General features: G+C 43.4%; 1 protein-coding gene across 1 annotated transcript in view; it reads right to left on the reverse strand.

Annotated features, from left to right (window-relative positions):
• The window catches only part of setbp1 (SET binding protein 1), a gene marked incomplete at its 5' end in the record, with an annotated part of 30,533 nt that extends 10,473 nt beyond the window's left edge, over window positions 1-20,060 (reverse strand). The window contains 5 exons of the mRNA XM_079251459.1: window positions 874-1,939; window positions 2,049-2,256; window positions 2,374-4,287; window positions 4,422-4,843; window positions 19,626-20,060. Coding sequence (XP_079107585.1) covers window positions 874-1,939; window positions 2,049-2,256; window positions 2,374-4,287; window positions 4,422-4,843; window positions 19,626-20,060 — 4,045 coding nt within the window. The remainder of the gene's footprint in view (window positions 1-873; window positions 1,940-2,048; window positions 2,257-2,373; window positions 4,288-4,421; window positions 4,844-19,625) is intronic.
• Between the last annotated feature and the right edge of the window lie 3,622 nt (window positions 20,061-23,682).

Below are 23,682 nucleotides of genomic sequence, written 5' to 3' on the forward strand. Positions count from 1 at the left end.
CATCATAGCAGAAATAAGTGTAACTGAATCTTAGAACTTTACATTACAAGAAAAAGGATTTTTTTTCATAATGCATCCATAATCATAATGGGCTAGTTTTCTTCAGTAGCAATATCATATACATTAAAATACCTGACAAAAACAGAAAAACATGTAAATAAGGGCAGATTTCTTCGAAACTAAGATGTATTAACTTATCCATGCAAACAGATACGAAAAAAAAATCTAGAAGAAATCTGACAGGTCTCGATAATGTGCAGGGTAAAGCTAAATGTACACATGCAGGAGTGATTTGATCTCAAGTTGCAATATCTGGATGTGCCTCTTCACATTTAAGAACTTTAATGTTGTTGATTTTGGTCAGATTAACATATTTGCATGCATTTTAAAGTATAGTTATGGTAACACAAACAAATTAGCTTGGTTCTTTTCAGTGCCATATAAACAACCTGAATGCATATTGTACTGAGAATTATTTTTCCCTAGGTTAGTTTACCTACAGGCATCCATGACTGTAACTGGTTGAATGTGTGGGGATTCAGGTATAAACAAGAATATAATAAAAATTATCTATGCTGTGTATGAGAGGAAATTACCATGTAAATTTTGTTTCACAAATGGACTCTGAGTGCTTTATGTAAGGCGTGATGTAATATAATGAGAACACTTTCTGCTTATGATCCATATCAGAAGCTTACTACAACTGAGTTTATCAGGAGGCATCAAAAGCATGTTTAACTGAGTTAACTGGTTCCATAAAGAAAAGGAAGCACAATGATCGATGTTAATTTAAAAACAATTCTTGTTTGTAATTTTAAAATCACGACTTCCCTTAGAAATAAACAGTATAATTCAAAAAAGTATCTTCCTTACCAGTGAGGGATGGACTGGAACAATTGTTCATCTCCTCTGGTTCCTGCCCGGCCGTTTGGAATGACATTAAGCCCTGATCTCCAAACACAGCGAGCCTCGTCCTCCTGCTCCTCCCAATACACTCATCCTCTCGTGACCCTAAAAAGAGGTCAGCAGTTGACTCTGACTGCTGTGATTGGTTGCTGTAGCTGCTCGTGAAGCTCTTTACGGGCTGTGCAGTCTGACAGGAGAGAAACTGACTGTCAGCAAGAGAGTGTGCAGACAGCTGGTCCGACTCAAAAATCCCATGGCTGAATCCCAGGTTCGAGCCTCTACTATTGCCCCTCTGCTTGTCCAGATGCTTTGAAGAGCCCTGATTGGCCAAGTCCCTTCTCTCACTCAGCATGCTGAGGCGCACATTGGTCTTAGCGCCACTGAAAAGTCCACCCAACTCCTGTCGGTCACGGGGTGAGAGGAGGGGCTCGTCCTTGTGCTTATGCTTGTGCTTGTGCTTCCTCTTATGGAGACGGACCCCAGCTAGACCACCTGCATTGCCACTGTTCAAGGATCCCAGACCCTCTCCTCTTACAGCGGGCCCTTGAAGTGAACCACTTGCTGAGCGAATCTTGGCTGCCGCCTGCAATTTTGAGTGTCCACTAGAGTGGAAAGCCTTCGGAGGTGGGACAGCAGGTCTCATAAAGGGAGATGGAGGTGCAGGTCCAAGTGAGTGGTGGGGCAAGAAAAATGGGGGAGTAGGGGGAAAATAGCCCAAACTCAGAGGAGGAGCATAAGGCATTGCATATGGTGCTGCATAGAAATTACCCCCTCCCAGCTGATAACCATAGCCTTGAACGAAAGGCAGTTTTGACGTGATTGGCTCGCTGGCTTTGGCAGGACGACCACGTCTCCTCTTGGCCTTCAGATCAGCACTCCTACGGAGGTATGAGCTGGAGTCACAGGGGTAGGAGTCGTAGCTAACCGGATAGTAATGATGGAAGTTGAGTCGGAAAATGGAAGGATATGGATGTTGGGGGTAGCAGGTGTATCGTCTGTGAGACACTCGTAGTTGCTGGAGCTTTACCACAACCTAGAGATAATTTGAAACAAGGACATATTTAGATAAACACCCCACTAACAGGGCTCGATAAAATGATTAATCCAAAATTAAAGACATGATGTGTCATAACATATCTTACCTCCTCCAGTTCAGAGAGAAACTGAAGATGATCACGACTCTGTAGGCACTTCCTCTTCCGTCGATGATGCTTTTGCTTCTTTTCCTGCTGTGACAGAAAGTTATCCACAGCGGTAACTTGCCGTTCACAGCGTGTTCTGCTGCCTCTGTTGGATGTTTCCACTGCTGCAGCCTCCGCAGACTCAAACCCACACAGATCAAATGAGTACCTGCAGAAACACAACATATCATCAGGTTGAAATCACAAAATTTCATGAGTATATGTCAAGCTATAACCAATAAAAGTTCAACTGAGGATAAGTATTTGTTACAGTAAAGTACTGCACCTGCGACGAGAGGCGTGCCCCTTTTCTGTTTGATCTGAAGTGCTGTTGTTGTCTGTCCCAATCCCACTGTCACTAGGGATAGTCTCCTCGCTGTGGGACTCGCTGATAGGAGACAGGGTGACCTCCTTCACTGATGCTCCCTCTGACAGGTGGGAGGGTGAATTAGCCAGAAGGCGAGGAGGAGAAAGTTTCCAACCCCCTGAGAGAAAGCCCCTGCTCAGTGCTTTAGAGGGGAGGGCTGAGATGGGCTGCAGATTGGGCATAGAGGCATCTGAGTGGCTGGCTCTTAGAGATGGAGCACTAGAACTGGGAGATGAGACAATGGAAGGCACTACAGGGTTCTCATAGAGACTGGACATGGAGACAGATAACGTTGGCTTATCCCTAGTGGCTTTAGGAGGAATGGAGCCTTGGGTTTCTGTTCTAGGTTTCCGCCCCCTCTTCTTACCGATGTAGATGGTTCCTCTTTTGCTGACATTTATCTGTTTTCCCAGTCGAGCCTCAATGGTGGATGCCATGGCACTCATAGCTGTTGTAACAGGAGCAGAAGATGACTTCAGTCCCAGAGTGCCGTTTTGATTTGATCCTAAGAGGATCTCATTCAGGATGCTCTGCATTTTCCCAAACTTCACCTTACTCACTGGCCTGGAGTAGCCCCTGCCATGCTTTAGTTTCAGACTGTTAGAACTGTAGCTCGACGTTTGCACTAACGTGTTTAGTGAGTGCATTTTACTTCTACGGTTGAGCCCTGCATTGTTTTCCTGTGCTAGTGGGCTTGGAGGTGAAGTGGAGGTGCCTTCATGAATAGTCTCAACTGTTAGGAGTGGCTGTTTTTTGGGGCGTCCTCGTTTTCTCTTAATGGGAGTGTGGACTGTTAGACTGTCAGTGTTGGTGTAGAGTGGACTAGATGGGGTGATTGGGAAAGCAGAGGGTGGGTCTGCTAAGATGGAGGGGCTACCCAGGTTGTCTCTTTGTGGTGAAGTGAGACTGGCATGACTTTTCGCTTTCAGGTAGGACCATCTGTCATTAGCCTTGATTTGTCTGGAACTGGCTGCAGAGCTGGTGCTGTGACTAGGGCTAGGACTCAGGTCTATCCTGGGTCTAGGGCTTGGGCTTGGACTAATGTTAGCCCTAAATTTAGGACTGGGGTTAGGACTGATGCTACTTCTAGAGCTGGGGCTGGGGTTGGGGCTAGGGAGTCTGGAGTTAGTGCTAAGACTGGGTTTGTTGATGTGATTGTAAACAGGCTCTCTGAGTTTAAGGGTATCTGTGCCACTCTTAGGACGACCCACGGGGTTCTTTTTCACTCTGCTTGCACTCACATCGGACTCATGGTCATGCCCATTTATAACTGTCTCTCCTCTTTCTGCCCTCTCTCCTTTTTCTCTCTTTTCACCTCTCTCTGTTTTTTCCAGCCTTTCTCCAATGCCATCAGCCTGACTGGTGAGATGAGAATCTTTTTTGTGACTCTCTATCTTATGTGCTACTTTGGGTTCTGGAGGCCCATTCTGGACTTTCTCTGTAGTATCTAGAATCTGTTGCTGTGATTGGTCCTCCACAGAAAACGGCTCATCAAAAGAAGGCCTCCTTCGCCTCTTTCTTCCTTTCCCTTCCTCTGTCAGCATGGGCATCCCTCTCTCCTCTTCATCTTCTCTCCTCCCAGCAATAGTTTGCTGTTTTTCCTCCTTTCTTCTTTCCTCTCTCTCTTCATGGAACCACTCAGCCATCTCCTCTTGCCTGTACTTCTGCCTCTCCTCTGTACCACTCGGACTCTCCGATCCTTCCTCTGGCTGCCTTCCCCAATGTGCATCGGCACTGTGGGGATTACTGAGCATCCTCTGGGAGTCCTTCCTGCCGTACTTCCTCTTGATGTTTCCAAAAAGCTGCTCACTGACCTCTTGCAAACCCTTTCCCCTGGAGAGATGTACATAGAGAGATTACTACCATGAAAACGTTTTTTTTTTTTTTTTTTTCATAGCAATACACACAACCAGCACTACAACAAACAACTAGTATTTGTATAATATAGCATCAACAGTAGACTATACCTGCTCAGGGAGGTGAGGTTGAGAATACTGGCATCTGTAACCACTGGCAGCTGCAGGTCTGGAGTCAGGGATCTCTGGGGTGAGGGACTTTGTGTTGTTGTTCGTGAGAAAGGTTGAGTTGGGTTGAGCAAAGTACCTCTGCTGGCTCCTGCCAAGTCTCTGATTGGCTCAGAGTCTGCAGGCTGGGCTGGGGATGAAGAGGCTTCTGTAGATTCGATCCAATCTGGACTGATTTGGTGTTGATGTGCATGAGTGTGTTGAAATTTCTGTGTGAGGGTGTGGTGTGTTTGCTGTGTGTGTGAGAGCGAGTGTGTGGGTTGAAGGGAGCTACGGAGCTGGTGTTTGGGCAGCGTGTGATCTCCCAGTAGTTGCAGAAGGCCTCCCTCTCTCTGCTCTGGCATCCTGAACTGGCGCTCGTAAGTCTGGGGACAACAGACAAGACAATCATAAACTGGTTCCTACACATAGACGTTCATCGTGCGGTGACTTTAAATAGCTACAGGGACAGACAAATGATATGATAATGACAGTGTGATCAGAAAAAACTTTGACAACTCTGTTTCCTGTTTCCAGTGCATTAGAAAGATTTCACAGATATAAAACAAATGTAGGAGAACAGCCGGTTTAGCAAACATTTTCATTTTGTCAGCATTTATTGAATCGGTTGAATTGTTGTGCTCCATTATGACATTCATCTCTTTTCACTGCAGAGCTGAAGGCTTTAATACATCTTTTGAGCAAACAGTGTGCAACAAAACAAAAGGCTTGTTTACAGAGCAATTAAATTCCTGTGGCAAGGATGCAGCATGCTGTGAGAGCTGGAGTGGAGGGTGGGTAGTGGGGGGTGGGGGGGGGGGGGGTGGGATAGGATTGAATGCACACAGTATTATTCACAGTAGCTTACATGTCTCTGCCCTAGATGCAGAATTATTTGCTTCACATTGTCTTTATGCTGTTGACTTAAAACCCAACTCCGTTAAAATAAATGAACTTTTTTTCCAGTGAAGAGCGTAAATGTTAAGTCAGCCTTTACGGAGGACTCAGTTTATAGTTGTTGTGCATAACTGCATATACAAGAGTTTTATATACTGTATTAGGCTAGATAACCCTGATTAATGGATCATTGCTGCATATTCAGTGTACTGCTGGAAGATGAGAAATAGAGCAGCGGATGGCCTTTGTGGTTTAGCCTGTTATTAACAGACCCAGTGTGACGCAACAAGACACTGTTCTGCCGCGCTGCAGGGAGATGTAACCTAACCACAGGCCTGCGTCTCAGCATATACACTCTGGCGTACATGAGCACACAGACTCACTCACATTTCTATACAGTTGAAGTACATATTTCAAAAAGCTTCACAAAGTCCTGGCATCATGCACAGAAGCACAAAAGACCAATGCTTGAGCATCCCAGGGTCTTTGTGGGCTGTATATGAGTAGCATATTCTACACATATACTGTCTCATTTAAACAGATACACAATACATAATGTTCTCTTGGGACAGTGTACATGGTTGCAAACCATCTATCTTTTACTTTATAAATGTGTCATTCTGGCTTTGACTCCTCAAACCCTTCTCCATCACTTATTCAACCAGTAGCTCTTGGTAGTCAGGAACACAGTTGTTTCCATAGTTGCTGCAGAATTTGTTGGTCAAATGCAAACTGCTCAAACTCACAAATGCAGATACCCACATGAACTTCGAGAAGTACAACACTCAGAACACAACAGAAAAGACAAAGTGCACGCACAAGCAAACACTGAGGAGTATAAATGATTAACAAAGCCTGCAAATGCATGCACCTTTTTGTGTCCAAAACAGACTGCTATGGTTTGTGAAGTGTGTGACACCAGTGACACCAGAGCAGGGACACCATGAGTCTACAGAGGGATAAGATGACAGTCACTTGATACACCCTTGCTTTCTCATTTAACCCGCCATAGAATACCTGCTGTTTCAGGTTAAAGGAGGCCACAGAAGACGAAGACACAGGAAGATTGGGGATGCTTAGTGAGACAGACAGGCATGCACGCACATACACACACACACACACACACACACACAGGAATAAAATGCATCCTCCCCTTTGACCACAAAGAAACCACCGACAGATAATAAATGAGAGAGGCACGGACATTTTACCCACTAGACACAGTGAAGAAAAAGGGAAGAAAAAGAAAAAGAAACATGAAAAAATAGTCCCCCCCCCCCCCCTCCGATTTCCAGCTGAGGCTGAGTTACACTGGCACCAGTTCAGCTTTTTGTTCTTAGTTTCCTCTCTACTACCTCCCTATCTCCCCAATCATCCCTCCTCTATGCCTCTATGAGGCAATTCCAGGGAAAATGTACACACTGTCTGATACTCACACAAGAAAACGTAAAAAGTGGTGATAAAGACTGAACAACTAATGTCTGAGTTTCAGACAACATAGTGCTGAAATTAACCACTGCTGTCCCAGCCTTTTCCTGACTTTCAACCTTGACTGCTCGTTCAAGCTCAAAAGCTTTTCATGTGATAATCACCCGTACATTTCAAAACTCTGTATTGATAATTTTTCACAGTTACATCAGAGCAACAGAAAATATAATGCAGCAGAAGCTAAATTGGTTCTGATACACCTCTTATGTAGTTGTTGTGAATAAGCCATCATTTCCACGTGTTACTGCAGGAATACAGCAGGGGGCAGTGGTCAGAGAATAAGCGCAAGCATGGACTCTGACCTTTATACAGCACACTAGCACAAGACCTGTAAGACTTCACCCTTTTCCACAAATTCCCTCATCTACAACCCCTAGCCAACCAACAAAGAAGGAAAAGGTAAAAATCACTAACTCGTGTTTAGATCCCTCAACTAATCTCACACACTAGCTGGAGTTGTGGCTTCACAGCTAGAAAAACAACCATACAAGATTTCTTCCCCTGGGTCAGCAACACAGAAGCAAACTTGGATTCAGGCAAACAAATGTCCAACATGTGACCGCAGGCTAATACAGCTATACATTCCTTTCCAGTGGTGATGTAACCATCAGATAAGGTTGGAGCACAACAGCAGAGGAGATCATGGATAATATGTGACTAAAAGCTGCAGTCACCCAACTGAAAGGCACTTTGCAAATGAGTCAGCATATATTTATTAACAAAATATGTGTGTGTGTTTAACAGCCTTACACTCAGCAGGCAGCTGGAAATCAAGGTATGGATATAAAACAATGCACTTATTTTCCTGTTTGATGTGAGGGGAGTTGACGAGCTGAACCTCTTCCTTATGCACACATGCAGACCGAGCATCCTGGCTGCACCATGACTCTGGGAAAAGTACACACTAGCCAGGCACACCCAATTCAAGCAACCCACCACACACATATACCCGAGCAAGCATATACACAACCTCCATGCCCAGACGCACACAAACATGCTGCCCTTCAAATAGTTTTTCGCAGCCTTTTATTTGGCAGCACGCCCAGTGGTTAGAGTGTTTCATTTTTCCCTGTGTATGGAACTGGGCAGCTGTCCAGACAGACACACAAAGAGAAACAGAGGGAGAAAGGGGAGGGGGGTACTAAAAGAATGAGAACTGCAGAAAGGGAGGGAAAAGAGGAACAGCAGAAAAACAAGGAGAGGTGCCTGGACTCGTTTACTGCTAGCTCTCTCTGAGACCTTATGATTGATATGATCCTGTCTTTTTCCCTTGCTCTCACCTTGTCTCACACATACACACATACACACACACACACACACACACACACACTCCTGGTCTTGACACCATGTGACCCCCCCAACCCCACCTCACTGCCCCAACACTTCGTCCTTTTCTTCTTCTTTTCTGGAACTAACCATTCTCCTCCTGTGGGAACTACCACCCTCAACCCCCCACACCACCCCTCCATGCCCGCTCGTCTCCAGCTCCATTCAGAGCACTGCTTCCCTGTGATCTGTGCTTCTGACAGCTCTGTGAACACACACACACACACACAAACGGCTACTCTGCAAACAAACACCATGAATACTAACTGGGCTTTGTATCCACAGCACTTAAAACGGGGGAAAAGGGGCGGGTGGGGTGAGGATTTGGGGTGGGGGGGCATATAGAGGAGAAAAGAGGAGCCGTGGCACTGTGTTGATCTTGTGGCCACTCTCATAGACCCCCCCCCCCCCCCCCCCCCCCCCCCCCCCCCCCCCACACACACACACACACACACACACACACACACACATACACACACACCCCTCATCCCTGTTTCTCGTTCCCTCGTTCTTCCCACCAGTTCTCCCGGGAATAAAGACTTCCATTCATGCGCCTGAGGAGACCCACAGCGGGAGAGAGAAAAGAGGGAGGAGAAAGGGGTGGAAAAAGGAGGGGTTGTTCAAGGTGGGACAGTTTGTGGATAACTTGGATCAGACCCAGTCCCTGAAATTGTGTGTGTGTGTGTGTGTATGTGTGTGCTGTACTGTAAGTCTGTTTTCACTCAGCATGTTCTCCCTCAGCTGCATTACTATCTCAAATCTGGTGGCATCCGTGCCAGACAAAGCAGCTTCTGGGAAAGTTGGGTGGGAAAGTTTACAAACTGGGCATCGTTCAACTTACACTAATTCTGCAATTCACACCAACTTTAACCTAGAGCTACTGGAGTAAGAGAAGAGGTGATTAACCCTTCTACATGTTATATTGGGCACTGTAGAATAAGCATTTGATCTAAACTACATTAAATCTTTAGATTGCTATAACACACAAGCCAGATTCAAAGTGCAGCAGTAGGTCTTAAGTAAAATGCCCCCTCAATACATTCACAGCAGTAATCCTTCAGACAGGAGAGCTCCTAAAAATAGCAGCTAAACACCAAAGAGACTCCTTGCTACACTCTTTTTAAACATGCTCAGAAGTTGATGACTCAATTTGAACAAAAGGCTCTGATTGGCTGAACTAAAGCATATCATTACGGTGCAATGGGAGGTTTTCACCCACTCAGTCATGGCAGATATATTTACATACCACACAAAGTATACATCTAATCCCTACCATTAGCATTAATGTGTGCACAGGCATATGTGAGACCTGCCAGTGAATAATGCAATGAGCTGCATCAGATGTTTCACAGTGATTATAAGAGCAATTGTGTAGCAACTGCTGCTTTTATGAACTTCCACAAATAGTGTTACACAGATCAGCTTACTGGCTAAACACATAGAACAAGTTCCATGATGAGTGAAATGCATCTATTGGTGCGACTAAACTGCACACCAACACATGCATCACAATAAGAATGAAAACCTGTAGAACTTGTTGTTTACATAATCTGTGCACCACATGACCCAATCGCTGCACATCTGTACAACAGGAAACAATTAACAGCAAATGAGCTACTCTAAGGGATGACTTCCTGTGTGGAATGATGGGTAATTCAAGACAGAAGCTGTGCTACGATTAAATGCTTCCTCTTTGTGGTTGGAAAAGCCCTGCTTACTTAAAGAGCGTAATATCTATCTATCTATCTATCTATCTATCTATCTATCTATCTATCTATCTATCTATCTATCTATCTATCTATCTGTTTGTCTTTATGACTTCCTAGATAGATCATATTTACATATATGTATTTATGTTGCAACCTGCCCAAAATAAACAGGTCTACACATGTGAATGTAGAAGTCTTGGAATCATGATTGGTTGAAATGTTTTTGGACTGTGCAGTTAGGAAAAAGGAAATTTGGGCATTTGGATATTGTGACATTTTGTGGGTTTGTGGAATAAAACAACATTGTAAATAACCATTATTCAACATTGTTGAAGAGCAAAACTGTTTTCCAACAAGTGATGCCTGAATATAATGACACTAGTCTCTGCACTCCCATTTTAAAACTTGGGAAGTGACAGTTTCATTGCTTTGGTCTCCAAGTTTCTATGAATAACTCAAGTCCTCAAATGATCTCAGGCTTGGAAGAGATGGGAGGAGAGACAGAGTTAGAGAGCCACTGTAATGACATCCTGAGTAACAGGGACAATGGACAAAGTGAGACACAATAGTCTTAACCAATCAGACTGCTGCCTCCCCTCAGGCCCCTTTTTTTCCAACAATAATTCCTTTGTATGAGGCTGCACTCCACTCGTGTGTTCAGAGACATACACAGACCTAAGCTCAGCATCCTACACTTTCTGAGACCATCACAAAGAAAACTGGGTGAAGGAGAGCTGCACATTCAGAGCTGCATCAAGGGATTCAAAACTCAGCAAGAACCACAGTGTGTGTTTTAACTAACAACCTGGCTTTGTGTGCATGTGTGTGAGTTTCTTTGCAGGCCTGGGCACATGACTTCAGCTGCCCCCTCACTCCCTCATCTAAACTAGCACCCCCCTCTTGCTGTGGGTGAGAGGTCACACGGAGTGGCATTCCTCTTGGTCTGAGAGCGAACGAGCTTTCCACATAGCAGAGGGGCGAAAGGGAGAGACTGAGTGGGGCAGAAACACAAGGGGTCAATAATGCTACATAGCAGGACAGGTAGAAGATAAAAAGTGCAGGACATTCATAAGTATGTGTTGCTGTGTGGATGTGTATGTGTCTATGTGTGGTGAAATGAGGCAGTAAACAGAAAACCCTTGTGGCTTCTTCCTTGCTTCATAAACAGAACTGTTTGTTTAGTCTGAGCTGCCCCGAGGGACAGACAGACAGACAGAAGGACAGCCAGACTCATTTGTATCATTTATTCATGTTGGTATCCATACTTAAGAGACAGCAAGTGTAAATAAACAGCAAACTACAGAGATTATTTTACAGCGCCTGGAGCAGGGACACGAAGAGCAGCAAAGAACAGAGCTGGATGACAAGAAAAATCCCTTTCTGAATGAACTTGTTAGTTATTTTAAATTATTTTCATGGTCATGTTTTTTGGTTTTAAAACAATGGTTTTAAACAACAGTCATGATTATTTACCTGTTCAATAACATCAAGGAAAAAAAGCCTAAAAATTCCTATGGAGACGTAAACACTGAAGAAAGTCCCATATCTTTTTTTTTTTTCCTGTTTTCTGGCTCATCTCCAGTCTTAAAGTAATGCATGATGTCAATTAAAGCTAAAAGCGCACATGCAGATTTAATAAATTTAATGTACAAAGGAACTTGATTTATCAAGCAGCACAAAGCTGTGTACGGCTGGGCCGGTGCAGCTGGCGCTTGTAAAATGTGCTCCAGTACTTCTGCATGGGGTTACAGAGACATGTCACAGTTTCTCCTCCATGGTTACCACTGAAATTCAGTGAGAAACTCCATAAACCCGGAAAAACGCAATCACAATCCGACCAGTCACAAGGGAGTACTTCCACATAGACGCGCTGCAAGAAGGGGTGTACGTTGGGTTCTGGTAGAGGTGCGCCTCAAGCCTCTGTGGACCTACGGAGCCTATGGCGATGACACCGTAAGTAACCTTTAGCAGATGCTACAAGAGTTTAAATCCAGTTTAACACTGGATATGAGACTTTTTTTTTTTTTTAGAGACGACTCCAAGAACATGTGCTTTTGGTTGCAAAGGCAAGTTTACCCCCTTTCAGTTTCCTCATAGATCAAGTGATGTTAGATCAGAGAGGCCTTTTGGTTTACCTGGTAAGGAAAAAGTTAATAAAAATACTTTGTTCGCGACACTTCATGTTTGATATTTTTGTTTATGAATGAGACCCATACAGTGTTGGTTTTAAGGGGCGGGTGAAACTAACAGGATTTCCCAGCACTAAATGGACACAAAGTGGCATGTGAAACTGTTTCAGATGATATGAATAACCTTAGGTTAAAAAAAAATCCCAGGTACACTAAATGAAAACATAGCTAAGGTGTCTAAAAGATGCTTGTAATAATCTGCCTGTTCACTGGGTAAATGGAAATATTAACTTGCTTCTACAACTGATCGGAAACATGGAGTTACTTGTACAACAACCATGGTTTGCTTTTACTTCTTGAACTGTCTCTATCAAACCTAAATAAATGTCAAACAGGGCTTTTTGGTGCATCATTTCTGGTGTGAACTGATTAAATGAATAAATGACTTTTCCAGGTAGGGGTGGGAAAATCGAATTAAAAAATCGAATATCGAGATTTTTTGCTTCACAATTTTAAAATCGATTTTTAAAAAAAAAATTAATACAAATAATCCATTATAAAATTTTTGTCCTTTTTATTGTTTTTATTGATCTTTTTACTTGTCTTCTTGGGCTTTAAAGAAGCAGAATGATGGTTTGGCTACTGTGTTGTTTCTTCCTCTTTGAAATGAAGAAAAATTGACAAGCAAAATAAAGTTTTGTACTTTTTTTGTTTTTAATCTACAAAAATCAGAGAGATATGAGAATTGCAATTTAAATCGAATCGGGACGCAAAAAATCGGAATTGAATTGAATCGGGACAAAAGCGTATCGTCACAGCCCCAGTTCCCAGAGTCTCTTTTCTTTTGCAACTGGCAACAAGAGATGTACAAAAAAGCATCTGAAATGCTTTTGTCATAAAACATAATTCCAAAGGCTACAAGACAACCATTAAAGATCTGTTGTTGTTTTTTTTACTATCTGTAAGGTTATCATGAAACTCTTCATACATAGTGGTTCGAAGAAATTCTGTGACAGAAGTCAAAGCTTGGGATGGAATGTGAAAACAGACACTCACAGACACACACCCTGGAAGACATCTAAAGCACTTCAGGCTGACCTGGAGCAATCTGGAGTGCTGGTTTCACCCTGTACCATACACTGCGTTGAACCTGGTAAGGCTCCATGGCTGAATAAAAAGACAGAGCCAGCATTTTTTGTAAAGAAAAAAGCACAAAAGAGCAAGACCAATGTTTGTGAAAGTATTCGTAGCTTAGATGCGGTCTTAATGGTGTTTTTTTTTTAATTCTATGTGGAAACCAATGTAGAAGTCTTTGGGAATGCAGGACATTAAATTGTTTAAAGAATACAACACTAAAAGCCATAAGAACCTTTTTTGCTGTCTCTCATACTGGACATCTTGGCGGTATCAAAAGGAATAATTTAATATAGATATTGTTCAGACATTCAAAGTAAAATATGTAATTCAATGTCAGATAAGATCTGAGGTAAAGTTTTTGAGTATTTCAGCAGGACAAAGTGAAGCAAAGATTAAACAGCACATAAGAATAGTTGAAAGACACAGAGTTTTAGACGGGCAAGTGATCAGTCTAAAGCTAAATCCCATTAAAAACAGTTGGAGAGAGAGCAGCAATAGATGGGCTCCAGAATCTACCAGTAGGGAGGTGAAAGAAGCTTTTAGTTTTAAAAACAAGAGCACCTTAAAAAAAAACCAGTGTTGATTTACTTAGCTGGTATAAATTAGATGCTAAACTTCTTATCACTTGGTCCAGTACCACATTTTTTATTACTGGACAATGTCTTCTTTCGTTCTTTTTCTTTCAAACACAGAAAAATACACACACACACACACACACACACACACACACACACACACACACACACACACACACACACACACACACACACACAGCGTGTTCCAGACAGCTGATGGGGCCATCAGATTTCACTGACAAACGCACTTAGTAAGACATAGTGAAAGTCAATACTCTGCTCTTGCGTCTCCTTTTCTTTGACTCCTCAACCCTCTTCCTGCTCTCTCTGCACCAAACGCTGTCCTCTGTTCCAGCTGAACCTCCTCTTTAAACCACAGAATACATTGCTCCTCATACACACACACACACACAAGCACACTGACTAACCACATGAGCATGATGGAGATAAAGCAGTCACCAGAGGCATGATGATAACGATACTGTGACTCAACATCATCCATGACTCCACTGGACTTCAAATATGGCTGCCCTCCAGATCATCCCACCATGAAGTGAGTCAAGTCGACTGCTGTCCTAAAATTTCAGCTCATGATATACATTAATGTTCTCATATCTTCCATTCATTATATTTCTTTGATCAAATTTTGTACACATTTTTATATTAAACATTTATTAAGATGAAAATTATAATCATCTGTAAGCCAGCTTGAAATTTTTTGACTACACTGCATGAAACTGATTCACCAAAAGTATGGCATGTTCATTGCATACTGGTTCCTAATTGAGCCATTGGCATTTATTTATATGCAAGTGCCTCAGGTCTTTACTAAAATGCACCTTAAACCAGACTGGCTATTGTGGTCACCTTACATCTGCCTGGAGAGGAACAGCAACCCACTGGGACTGGACACAATAGTCAATGAATAGGGTTTGACCTTTGGGATGGATTGAGAAGATGGTATGTGTGTGTCTGATTGAGAAATTAGCTACAGTTCCAACCAAATGGTCAACTCAAGCACACACACTCACATGCACGCAGACACCAAATCCAGCCCTGAGGGTAAGAAAGCAAAGGCCAGACTCCAGTTGTCTCAACCCTGACCCACTCGCACAAACAAACAATACCCTAAACTTGCACATGCAGACACTGTGGCTTGCACAACTGCATTTCAGCTATCACCTCAGCTTTTGAATGTCCAGCGGGGTCAAAGTTCACCTCTTCTTCTGCTGCTGCTCTCCAGCTTTCCTTTGTGTGGCTGTGTGTGTCTGTGTGTGTGTGCATGTACATGTGCTCACCAGGAGTGACCTTGCAGAGACATTTATTGTGGGTACGCTGCAGCAAAAAGCACTACTGCATGGGTGATGAGTGAGGTCTTGCAAAAATGTGTTAATATTATTAACTCTCTAGAGACATGAATAGTTTTACAGGTACACACCTCACCTTTGGGGCGACAATAGCATGTCATTATTTTCTAAAACAAAACAGTTCAGTCAAAAGACTTAGTTTAATATTAGATTATGGTTTGGTTTCGGCATCACATCTTCATCCAGATGGGCATGTAACTGCTGCGTGTCAGTGTGTGTGTGTGTGTGTGTGTGTGTGTGTGTGTGTGTGTGTGTGTGTGTGTGTGTGTTTGGCAGGTGAAAGACATGTGAACAGATTGTGTTTTGACTGGACTTTCTTAAGATTTGTGAGATAGCACAAAGCAGATCAGAGGCTAGATGCTAAGAGGCACGTATGTGTGTGTGTGTCGGTGTGTGTTTCAAGTGTGCATGGGGGTCAGACACAGATGGACAGCTGGTGTTTCCGTGGTGCTAAATCACTCACCCCTCCCCAGCTTGCATGCACACAAACACATTCACATGTCCCATCCCCCATCTACGAGTGGGAAACGCCCCTTAAAGCATTTCAGTTCATACTCTCAAAGGCTACACACTGAGGGCACACCAGCAGACACCAAAATGAAAGTCTGGTTATTGTAACCACAATGACACCCACCAGAAAATGTCTAATAAGACAGTTTGGTCAGGCCATATCACAGGTGATCGTTTCATATTCATACATATTCATAAATCAGTCAAGGATTGCTCTATGTGGATAAGCATGATGCATCACACACAAGCTGACACACACGCTCCTATTTTATGAGCTCATCAAGTCCCTTAGGTCACCAACCGCCATCTCAGACAGGGATAAAAAAGCTTACATCAAAAGGCCTACCATTTCACACACACACATGTGCACGTATTGCATGCACAAACACTTGGCGTGGTGACTGTGGCAGCATTAATTTCCCTGTGAATGCACTTGACTAACACATAATAATCCCAAACACTGCTGGGAGACCACCAAGCAACAACACACACACAAATAGACAGGAGGACCACCAGGCAGAAGGGCTGTCAAGACAAGATAAGTGTGTATCCAGCGTCAGGCATTTGGATGCACCCGCTAATACACACACATGAAAGCACACACACACACACACACACACATGCAGCACAACAACACGCAGTCTGGCCTGGACTCCTGGAAAAGCTCTGGCTTATCTCTCCCCACAGATAGTGAAATGGATTAAGAGCCATATTTGGCACGTCCAGGGAACTGGACAGATAACCAGGAAAACGCACTCTCTAACTGCAATCACTGTTCGACGTGATTTGTGTGTGTTTTTGTATGTGTGTGAGTGGCAGAGATAGGGAGCACTTTTAGTTAGCTCATGCTCCCCCATGTGAAAGCATTGGACCAATAACCGCAGGTCTATCTGTTTGTGTGCACGCAGACACGAATGTCTGGAGGAGTGATGCAGCATTTGACCTGGGATCCAATCCATTAAAACACTCACATTCATCTTCCAAACACACACAGTATGCCGAGACAAAGAGCTGTGTGTGAGAAGACGTTCAGCATGTGTGTGATGTCAGCTGGAGACAGAAAAGGGGAGCCCATCATATCCTGTTAATGTGTGCATGTGGGTTTGTCCCCTGACACAACGCACTTGCTCAATGACTTCCCTGGTTATAAATGCCTTCTATGAAGATGATAAAAGACTGAAATTCCTTTAAAAAAAAAAGGAGATCACACCTTTTATTCCTCTCAATGCTGCTCTTCTTTCTCAATCATTGACAACTGTCTACATTATAAATACTCAGGAATTTCCCTCATGCTGGTAGTAAATAAAAAAGCATTTTAGTGTCAGTACTGACTGGTGCAGAATCAAAAGTCTTACTTCTGAATTTATTAAACGCAGTGCATTGCACTACGGGATACTCCACTGCTGCCAGAACTATGTGGCGCATCAGTTTTACACAGATTCAGATAACAGTGCATGAGGTAAATAGAGTGAACTGTACTAGCAAACACAGTGGGATTTTATGTTTACATTCAGTTCTTAGACAACGCGGACACCTACTGTAGTCTACTTCCACCAATGAATCAGTAAATTGCAAGCAATTATAAGCCCTCCATTTACATTTTCTCACATTCTGCAACTATGCAATACTGGAGCAGAGGATGAAAGGAGATTCACAAGACAGAATGACAAAAAAAAACCAAAACACTTTCACATCTTTGTACACGTTTGCCTTCTTATCGTCTGTCTGTCTCTCCCCTTCTCTGTCTATTAGAGTCAAATCTCTGTCCTAATGGGTTTCTATTGTATCCTGCCTCTCCCCCTCCTCCTATTCACCACACTACCACACGCACGTACACACTCCCTCAGAGGGGGCCCCTTAACCAGGCTCTCCATATGCCTGACCCCCACCTCCTTTCTCCTCCTCCTCTACCTCTCTCCACAACCCCCTTCTCCTTTCCCCTTCTCTTGCTCATACTCTGGCTTCTACTCTGCCACTGCTGCCCCATGCTGCCATCTGCTACAAGACAAGAGAAGCTGAAAGAGGAAGAAAAGAGTGATGAAGAAGAGTGACTGAAAAGAGGAAGACTTGAGGGGAGAAAAGATGGCAAGGACAAGTGTGGAAAGACAGAACAGATAAAAAGATAAAGAGGGAGAGCGGGAAAGAGTAGATGTGGACACAATAAAGCAGCGAGTGGAGAGGCTGTCCATCTGCTCCCCCCCCTCACATCCCCTCCCCTCCTGATACACAGCCTCACATCCACCACAAAGAGAGTATTTAACCTCAACACACACACAGGAACGCAGAAAGAGAGGGAGGCAGAGAGGCAGGCAGCCCGGCCTCTCTGTTTAACCCGTTCCTCTCCAGTGAGCCCGGGAGCCCGCCTGTATTACACCCTAGGGGTGGCAGGTGATGGGTGGATGGAGGAAGAGTTTGGGGGAGGGTGGCTGGGGGTGATTGAGGAATAGAGCTGAAGGGATGGGGGGCTGAAAGTGATCTGAAACAACATCAACACATTCTCCACTCCAGTTCCCTCCCTTCCATCAACCTCAAGTCTCAACAGACACCAGCTTTCCATCCTGTCACTATGACAACCTCTGTCAATCATCATCAAGCAGTGGGCTTCCCAATTAGGGGCTGATGGCACCAGATTAGGAATGGCTTCCCAAACATAAGAGTAAGCCTGAGCCCACTCAGCTAACTAATGGATATAAACACTGAACATTTTCTGTAGTAAACACACATTTCTATGCTTTATTTAGGAATACAGGCAGTTCAGACATTCTGCTTTGTCGTTAGAGTGCACATCCTGCAGACAACTAGCTGGAATTCTGGCTGGAGATGAAGCTAAACTCTGCCAGCTACATAACAGCACCGTGTTTTCTTTCCAAGCAAATTTTCCTACTGTTTGAAGGATGCTATAAACATAAACACAAAGACAAAACAAACAAAAAAAACAAATGGTTTTAACATGATTGGTTATGGATCTCCACTCTGTCATCAATTTAACATCTACAGTCAGCATCAATTATTCAGTAAATGAGAGGCAAAAATCTAGAAATAATTAGTAACAGTTTGTCAAAAAAAAAAAAAAAAAAAAGAAATGGCAAAAAATGTACGTGTGTGTATGTGTGTCTATATGTTCTTCTCAGTATTTCTTACTTCTACCACTGTTATCTTAACTGACTGTGTGGTCAGCCTGCAACCTCTGATTGGCTGAACATCGTATCATAACATATTACAAAAGGGATGGATTCATGTTTTAAATCTACCTCACACAATAATATCGACCAACATCCCACAATTGTTATCAGACCTCTGGGTCACACTGACCCAAATCAAACAGTGAGTAGAGATTAAGCTGATGACTGGTAAAAGCAAAAATCAAGAGACAATTACCGATAGGGCCCCTTGAAGTTGAGTATAAACCACTAGACTATAGAACGACACAGCAAAACACGACTCAGCGCCATGTTGACAACATGACGCCTTTGGTCCTGCTGAGCCTGTCGAGCTCAGTGCCATTGAAATGACTGTCAGGTTTGGACACACACACCGCTGTGTAGGTCAACACACCCGCAAACACTAGATTCCCCCAAGGACCTGTACATACACAGTGTCACACACTCCAAAAACCAGTATAGTGAGTGACGGGTGATGGAGGAGGGTGAAGGCTGTAGCCAACAATGACAGATTTCATTAAAAGAGAGGAGAGAAGAGGAGAGGAAACGAGAGATGAGGAGCGGGGAAAGGAAAGGTCTCTGTGTGTATGACCACAAATGGAGAGGGCAGACACCAGCTGTCACTTGCTTGTGTCAGCCCTATTCTCAGCTGCTATGTGTGGGTGTTGTGCATGTCTGTGTGAATCGGTGTGTGATCTCAGATTAAGAGGTTTCAATTACAGAGCAAACTTTGACTCTTTGTAACCAAACCGAAGAATGAAGAAGAGATGGATAGAAGCAGGTTTTCACACAAACTTACAAAAATTACTTTACATTTCATCTGATTACACTCATTCTAAACACAAGCGGCCGCAAGAATTGTGTCTTACCCTTTTTCTAGGGGGTCCTCGTTCCTCGTCCTTTGGGCCCCGCCCTGTTCCTGCTCCGCCTCCTGTTCTCCCTTGCCGCCCCCCTTTGCCCTCTCCAATTGGGGGTCTTATTGTCATTCTGATCTCTGGTGGGCAAATATAGTTCTCAAGACTCTTGGGGGGCTTTTTGGTGCGCTTGGTGGTCTGTATCTTCAACTTTAGACTTCCTTCCTGGAAACTTGCTTCCTTGATGGAAAACTCCTGCTCCTCCATAAGCCCCTCCCCTTGCTCCTCTAAGCCCTCCCCCTCACTGACGCCACCATTAATCACATCATCACCACGCACCAACCCAATGCCACCTGCTCCTAGCTGGTCCTCTTCATTTGGCCCTACCCTACCTCCCTGAAGGTCCGCCTCCTTGGGTTGGGCTGAGCCAACCAGATCCCTTGGCTCCATCCACGCTCCCACCAGAACCAATCAGAACCGGGGAAGCTGTGTCAGCCAGCCAATAGGAAAACAGAGAGCAGTAGTCCGGTGGACTAGCTGGGTGTTGTCAGTCAGCTACTGGGGTTGTGTTTGTTGTCCCACAGGAACACAGTAAAGCCAGGGACAGTCTGTGGAGAGAGGTGATTGACATGATTAGAGAATAACATGGGAAAGCATCATGTCATTTCTACATTTTCCAGTTAGTCACAACCTGCCAGCACAAGCATGCTCACTGTCAATATCATTGTCTGTCAGCTAAAAGTTAAGACAACCACATAGGATGCTTAGAGAGTTGCAAAGACATACTTTCTGACTCCTATTTGTATTTTCTACATCATATAAATTTACTTTTGACTCTTATTATCACTTGCCGTTTCTCTCAGTCCCCACAGTGATCAACAAAATAAGACATTCCTCTGCTCTGCTCTAAAGCCAGGTTGAAGTTAGCCTCAGGACACAAAGCTGGAGAAAAGAAAACTAACGAAGCTGAATTCTCTTTTTTTTTTCTTTCACCACAGCAGGGAAAGAGGGAGAGAATCACATCGGGGAGAGAAGGGGGGAGGGGGGGTGGCAGCAAAGAAAGATGGAGGGAAGGAATCTAAATTCTTTCCCCAGATGTGGTTTACGAGCTGGTCTGGAAAAAACAGTGTCTGAACTGTTTTACACGCGCATGCAACAGCATCGCTACACACATGCATAAAAAAACTCTTATGCCCATAAATACACATCCAAATGACAACGTTGCTGTCACGGAGAAGGCTACACGTCTGCAAGCCCTCTGCTATTTAAAGAAGAAATTGTGTAGCCATTCCTCACAGGATTCAAGTTTTCTGTTTTCGGATAATTGCACATGTTTATACCCCACTTTTACATATTTGCACATGTGAACTTACACAAGCCAGCTCACACACAGCAGTATAAACAGAAGCAACCAAAACAAACACTGTACTACACTTCTCACTACAACTCCAGGGAATTCCATCAGTCAATATGACATGAGGCATGACTGAGCTAGAAGTGGGGAATGCTGTCTCACATGCTGAGCTTAGTTTGACACCATTTACACCAATGTGAACCCAGACTGAATCACTGTCTGTGAACATGACTCAAGTAAGAGCTAATAGCTTTCCTGCAGACATATGAAGACTTCGGTATGTACAGCAAACAAAAACAACTGAATGTGATCTTAATTCAACCTTATAAACCCTCTGACAGGGTTACTTTCGGCATTTTTCTATTACCTGAATGTGTGTTCTCAACTTTGTCCTCCTGTACCAGCCACTGCTACTGTACAAACAGCTGATCCTCCTCAAAATACCCAAAAGGCCTCAGAGCACATGCTTTCAGTGTGATTGAACAATTATAATCCACAGTGGTATTTCCACACACTTGCTAGTATAAGCCTACACACAACAGCATCCAACCTTAAGATCTAAGCCAGTGGCTGGTCTTTTTTTCTGCACAGACCTGTTTTAATAAGAAAGAAAGACTTGTTATTTCAGTCTCTCACTTTAACTGTAGTATTTCCATTCTTAAACTATTTCTTGGATTTGTTGATAGTGCTGAATTGTTGATGAAGACAAGCATGGTTTTTAAGAGTATCAGAAGTGATAAAAACATGATAACTGGAAACACCACCGGGCAATTACACACAGATTATGAAATAACTGTTTCAACAGCTCATAATCTTATCAAGAAGCTGGTTCCCAGGACGTGATAGGCCACCTTGAGATGAAATGACATGCATCTTAGAAGGTATGCTCTAACTGAGAAAAAAACAGAGGTATCTAAAGAGGTTTTTTCTGATCTGGAATTATCTGGAGGGGTGATTTCAGACTATATGCTTCAAAATTAACCAAGCACGACTCCCGGTGAAAGAACATTTCTGCTGACAGGGTAAGATTTAAAGGTCCCATGTTGTGCAAAATTTACTTTCTAAATGTTTTCCAACAGTCATTTGTGTCCCCATGGCCTGTGTAGGAAAAATAATACCCCCTCAACCCAGTTGAGCAAGCCTTCTGGTGCCAGCCAAAGCCTCATCCTCTCCCCTAGAGGGGCGTGGAGTGGGTGTGGACAGGCACAGCTTATAAACATTTAAAGGTTAAGACACAAAAACAGCTCGTTCTTTGTAGAGCTGACATTTTTTGAATGGCTGAAATTAAAAACCCAGGCTGAATTTGGGGTAATACACTTTGAAAGCAATGTTGTTGGACCTCTAACGTTGATATGAAATTGTTGAAAAAAATGATAATATAGGACCTTTAGGTTAGCGAAAAGTTTGAAACATTTCTCCGATTACAGGTGCAAAATTAAACCCACTGGAAAAAAAAAACTAAAACAACATAATGTTGGTACTATGCCATGGTGTTGCTTTTTCTGCCTTTGACACTGGAGGCCTTTAATGCACCAAATAAATTACAAAATCCAAGCATTTTTCAAGGTATCATTCTGCAGAAAAGTAGATTTGAAGAGTGTTTAAAATCTTCTAAGACTTTAAGTGAAAACCTTTTGGCAGTTTGAAATCTCAGATGTCTCCTTTATTTCTGTCTTTCCACTAAAGAGTCATCAGAGCAGACTCTGTACACTGTGTAACCACACAATGGCAAGAGGTAAATCAATCAATAACACTTTTAGATAAATAAAGCTGGTAAGTGTTCAGTTTGATAGATTACTGATCTCAGGACTGATTTTCATAGCCTGCTAAAACAAACAGAAACCACCAGCTTCTAGGAAGTTTGGAAAAGATCAAAACGCACACACCGATGTGGTTGTTGATCATTTTTACAGAAAAAAATAGTTAAGGCTAGACCTAGTTAAGATCTGTTCTCACACAGAACCCACATGACCCCCCTTGGTCCTTCAGGAGTCTCCCAGTCTAAAGTCAGTGTGGTGACTCGCCTGAATGGCATGTGTGAAAGCCACCATTGCTTTCGTACATACCACACATAACATGTGACTGCGGACAATGACAGGAAAAAGAGACAGCTGCCAAACACAACGTGACACACAGGATCAAAAAGAAACTAAAATCTTTAGAGAAAACACCCCATTGTGTGATGCTCTTAATATTTTATCACTATCATGCAGTATGAGAGCAGAATGGCGTTCTGCATAAGTTCAGTCCTCATCCTGGGCTGTTACTGCTTAAACTGCTTCGCTGGGTTATGATTATTCCTCCTCCCTCCCTTCTTGATGCCCTAAGTGGTGTTAGAACTGTTACTGGCAGGCCGAGAGTTTATGTAAGACTGACCCCTCCTTGGGCCTCCCTCACTTACTTACCCTGAGCCTCACTGTCTCCTCTTTCCTCTCCCTCTCTCTCTCTTACACACGCAAACACACACATACACACCTCAACTAGCCTCAGACAGCAGGCTGATTGTGAGAGTCAAGACCCACTGCATAAATAGCTTTATTATGTTCTCAAAACTTCCAGCACTAACCAGCTTCTCTCTCAAATAGCATAAGCTTAGTCCCTGTGCTGGATGTGAAAGGCTGTGAATGAGACAGACATGCAACATTTTGTATTACCAATAATTGTTATAAAGCATCGGTAATGGAATACAGATGAACTGCAGAGAGATGGTGAATGATG

The sequence above is a fragment of the Telmatherina bonti genome (genome assembly GCF_933228915.1).
Source record: "Telmatherina bonti genome assembly, chromosome: 13".
In the NCBI taxonomy this organism is placed as follows: domain Eukaryota; kingdom Metazoa; phylum Chordata; class Actinopteri; order Atheriniformes; family Telmatherinidae; genus Telmatherina; species Telmatherina bonti.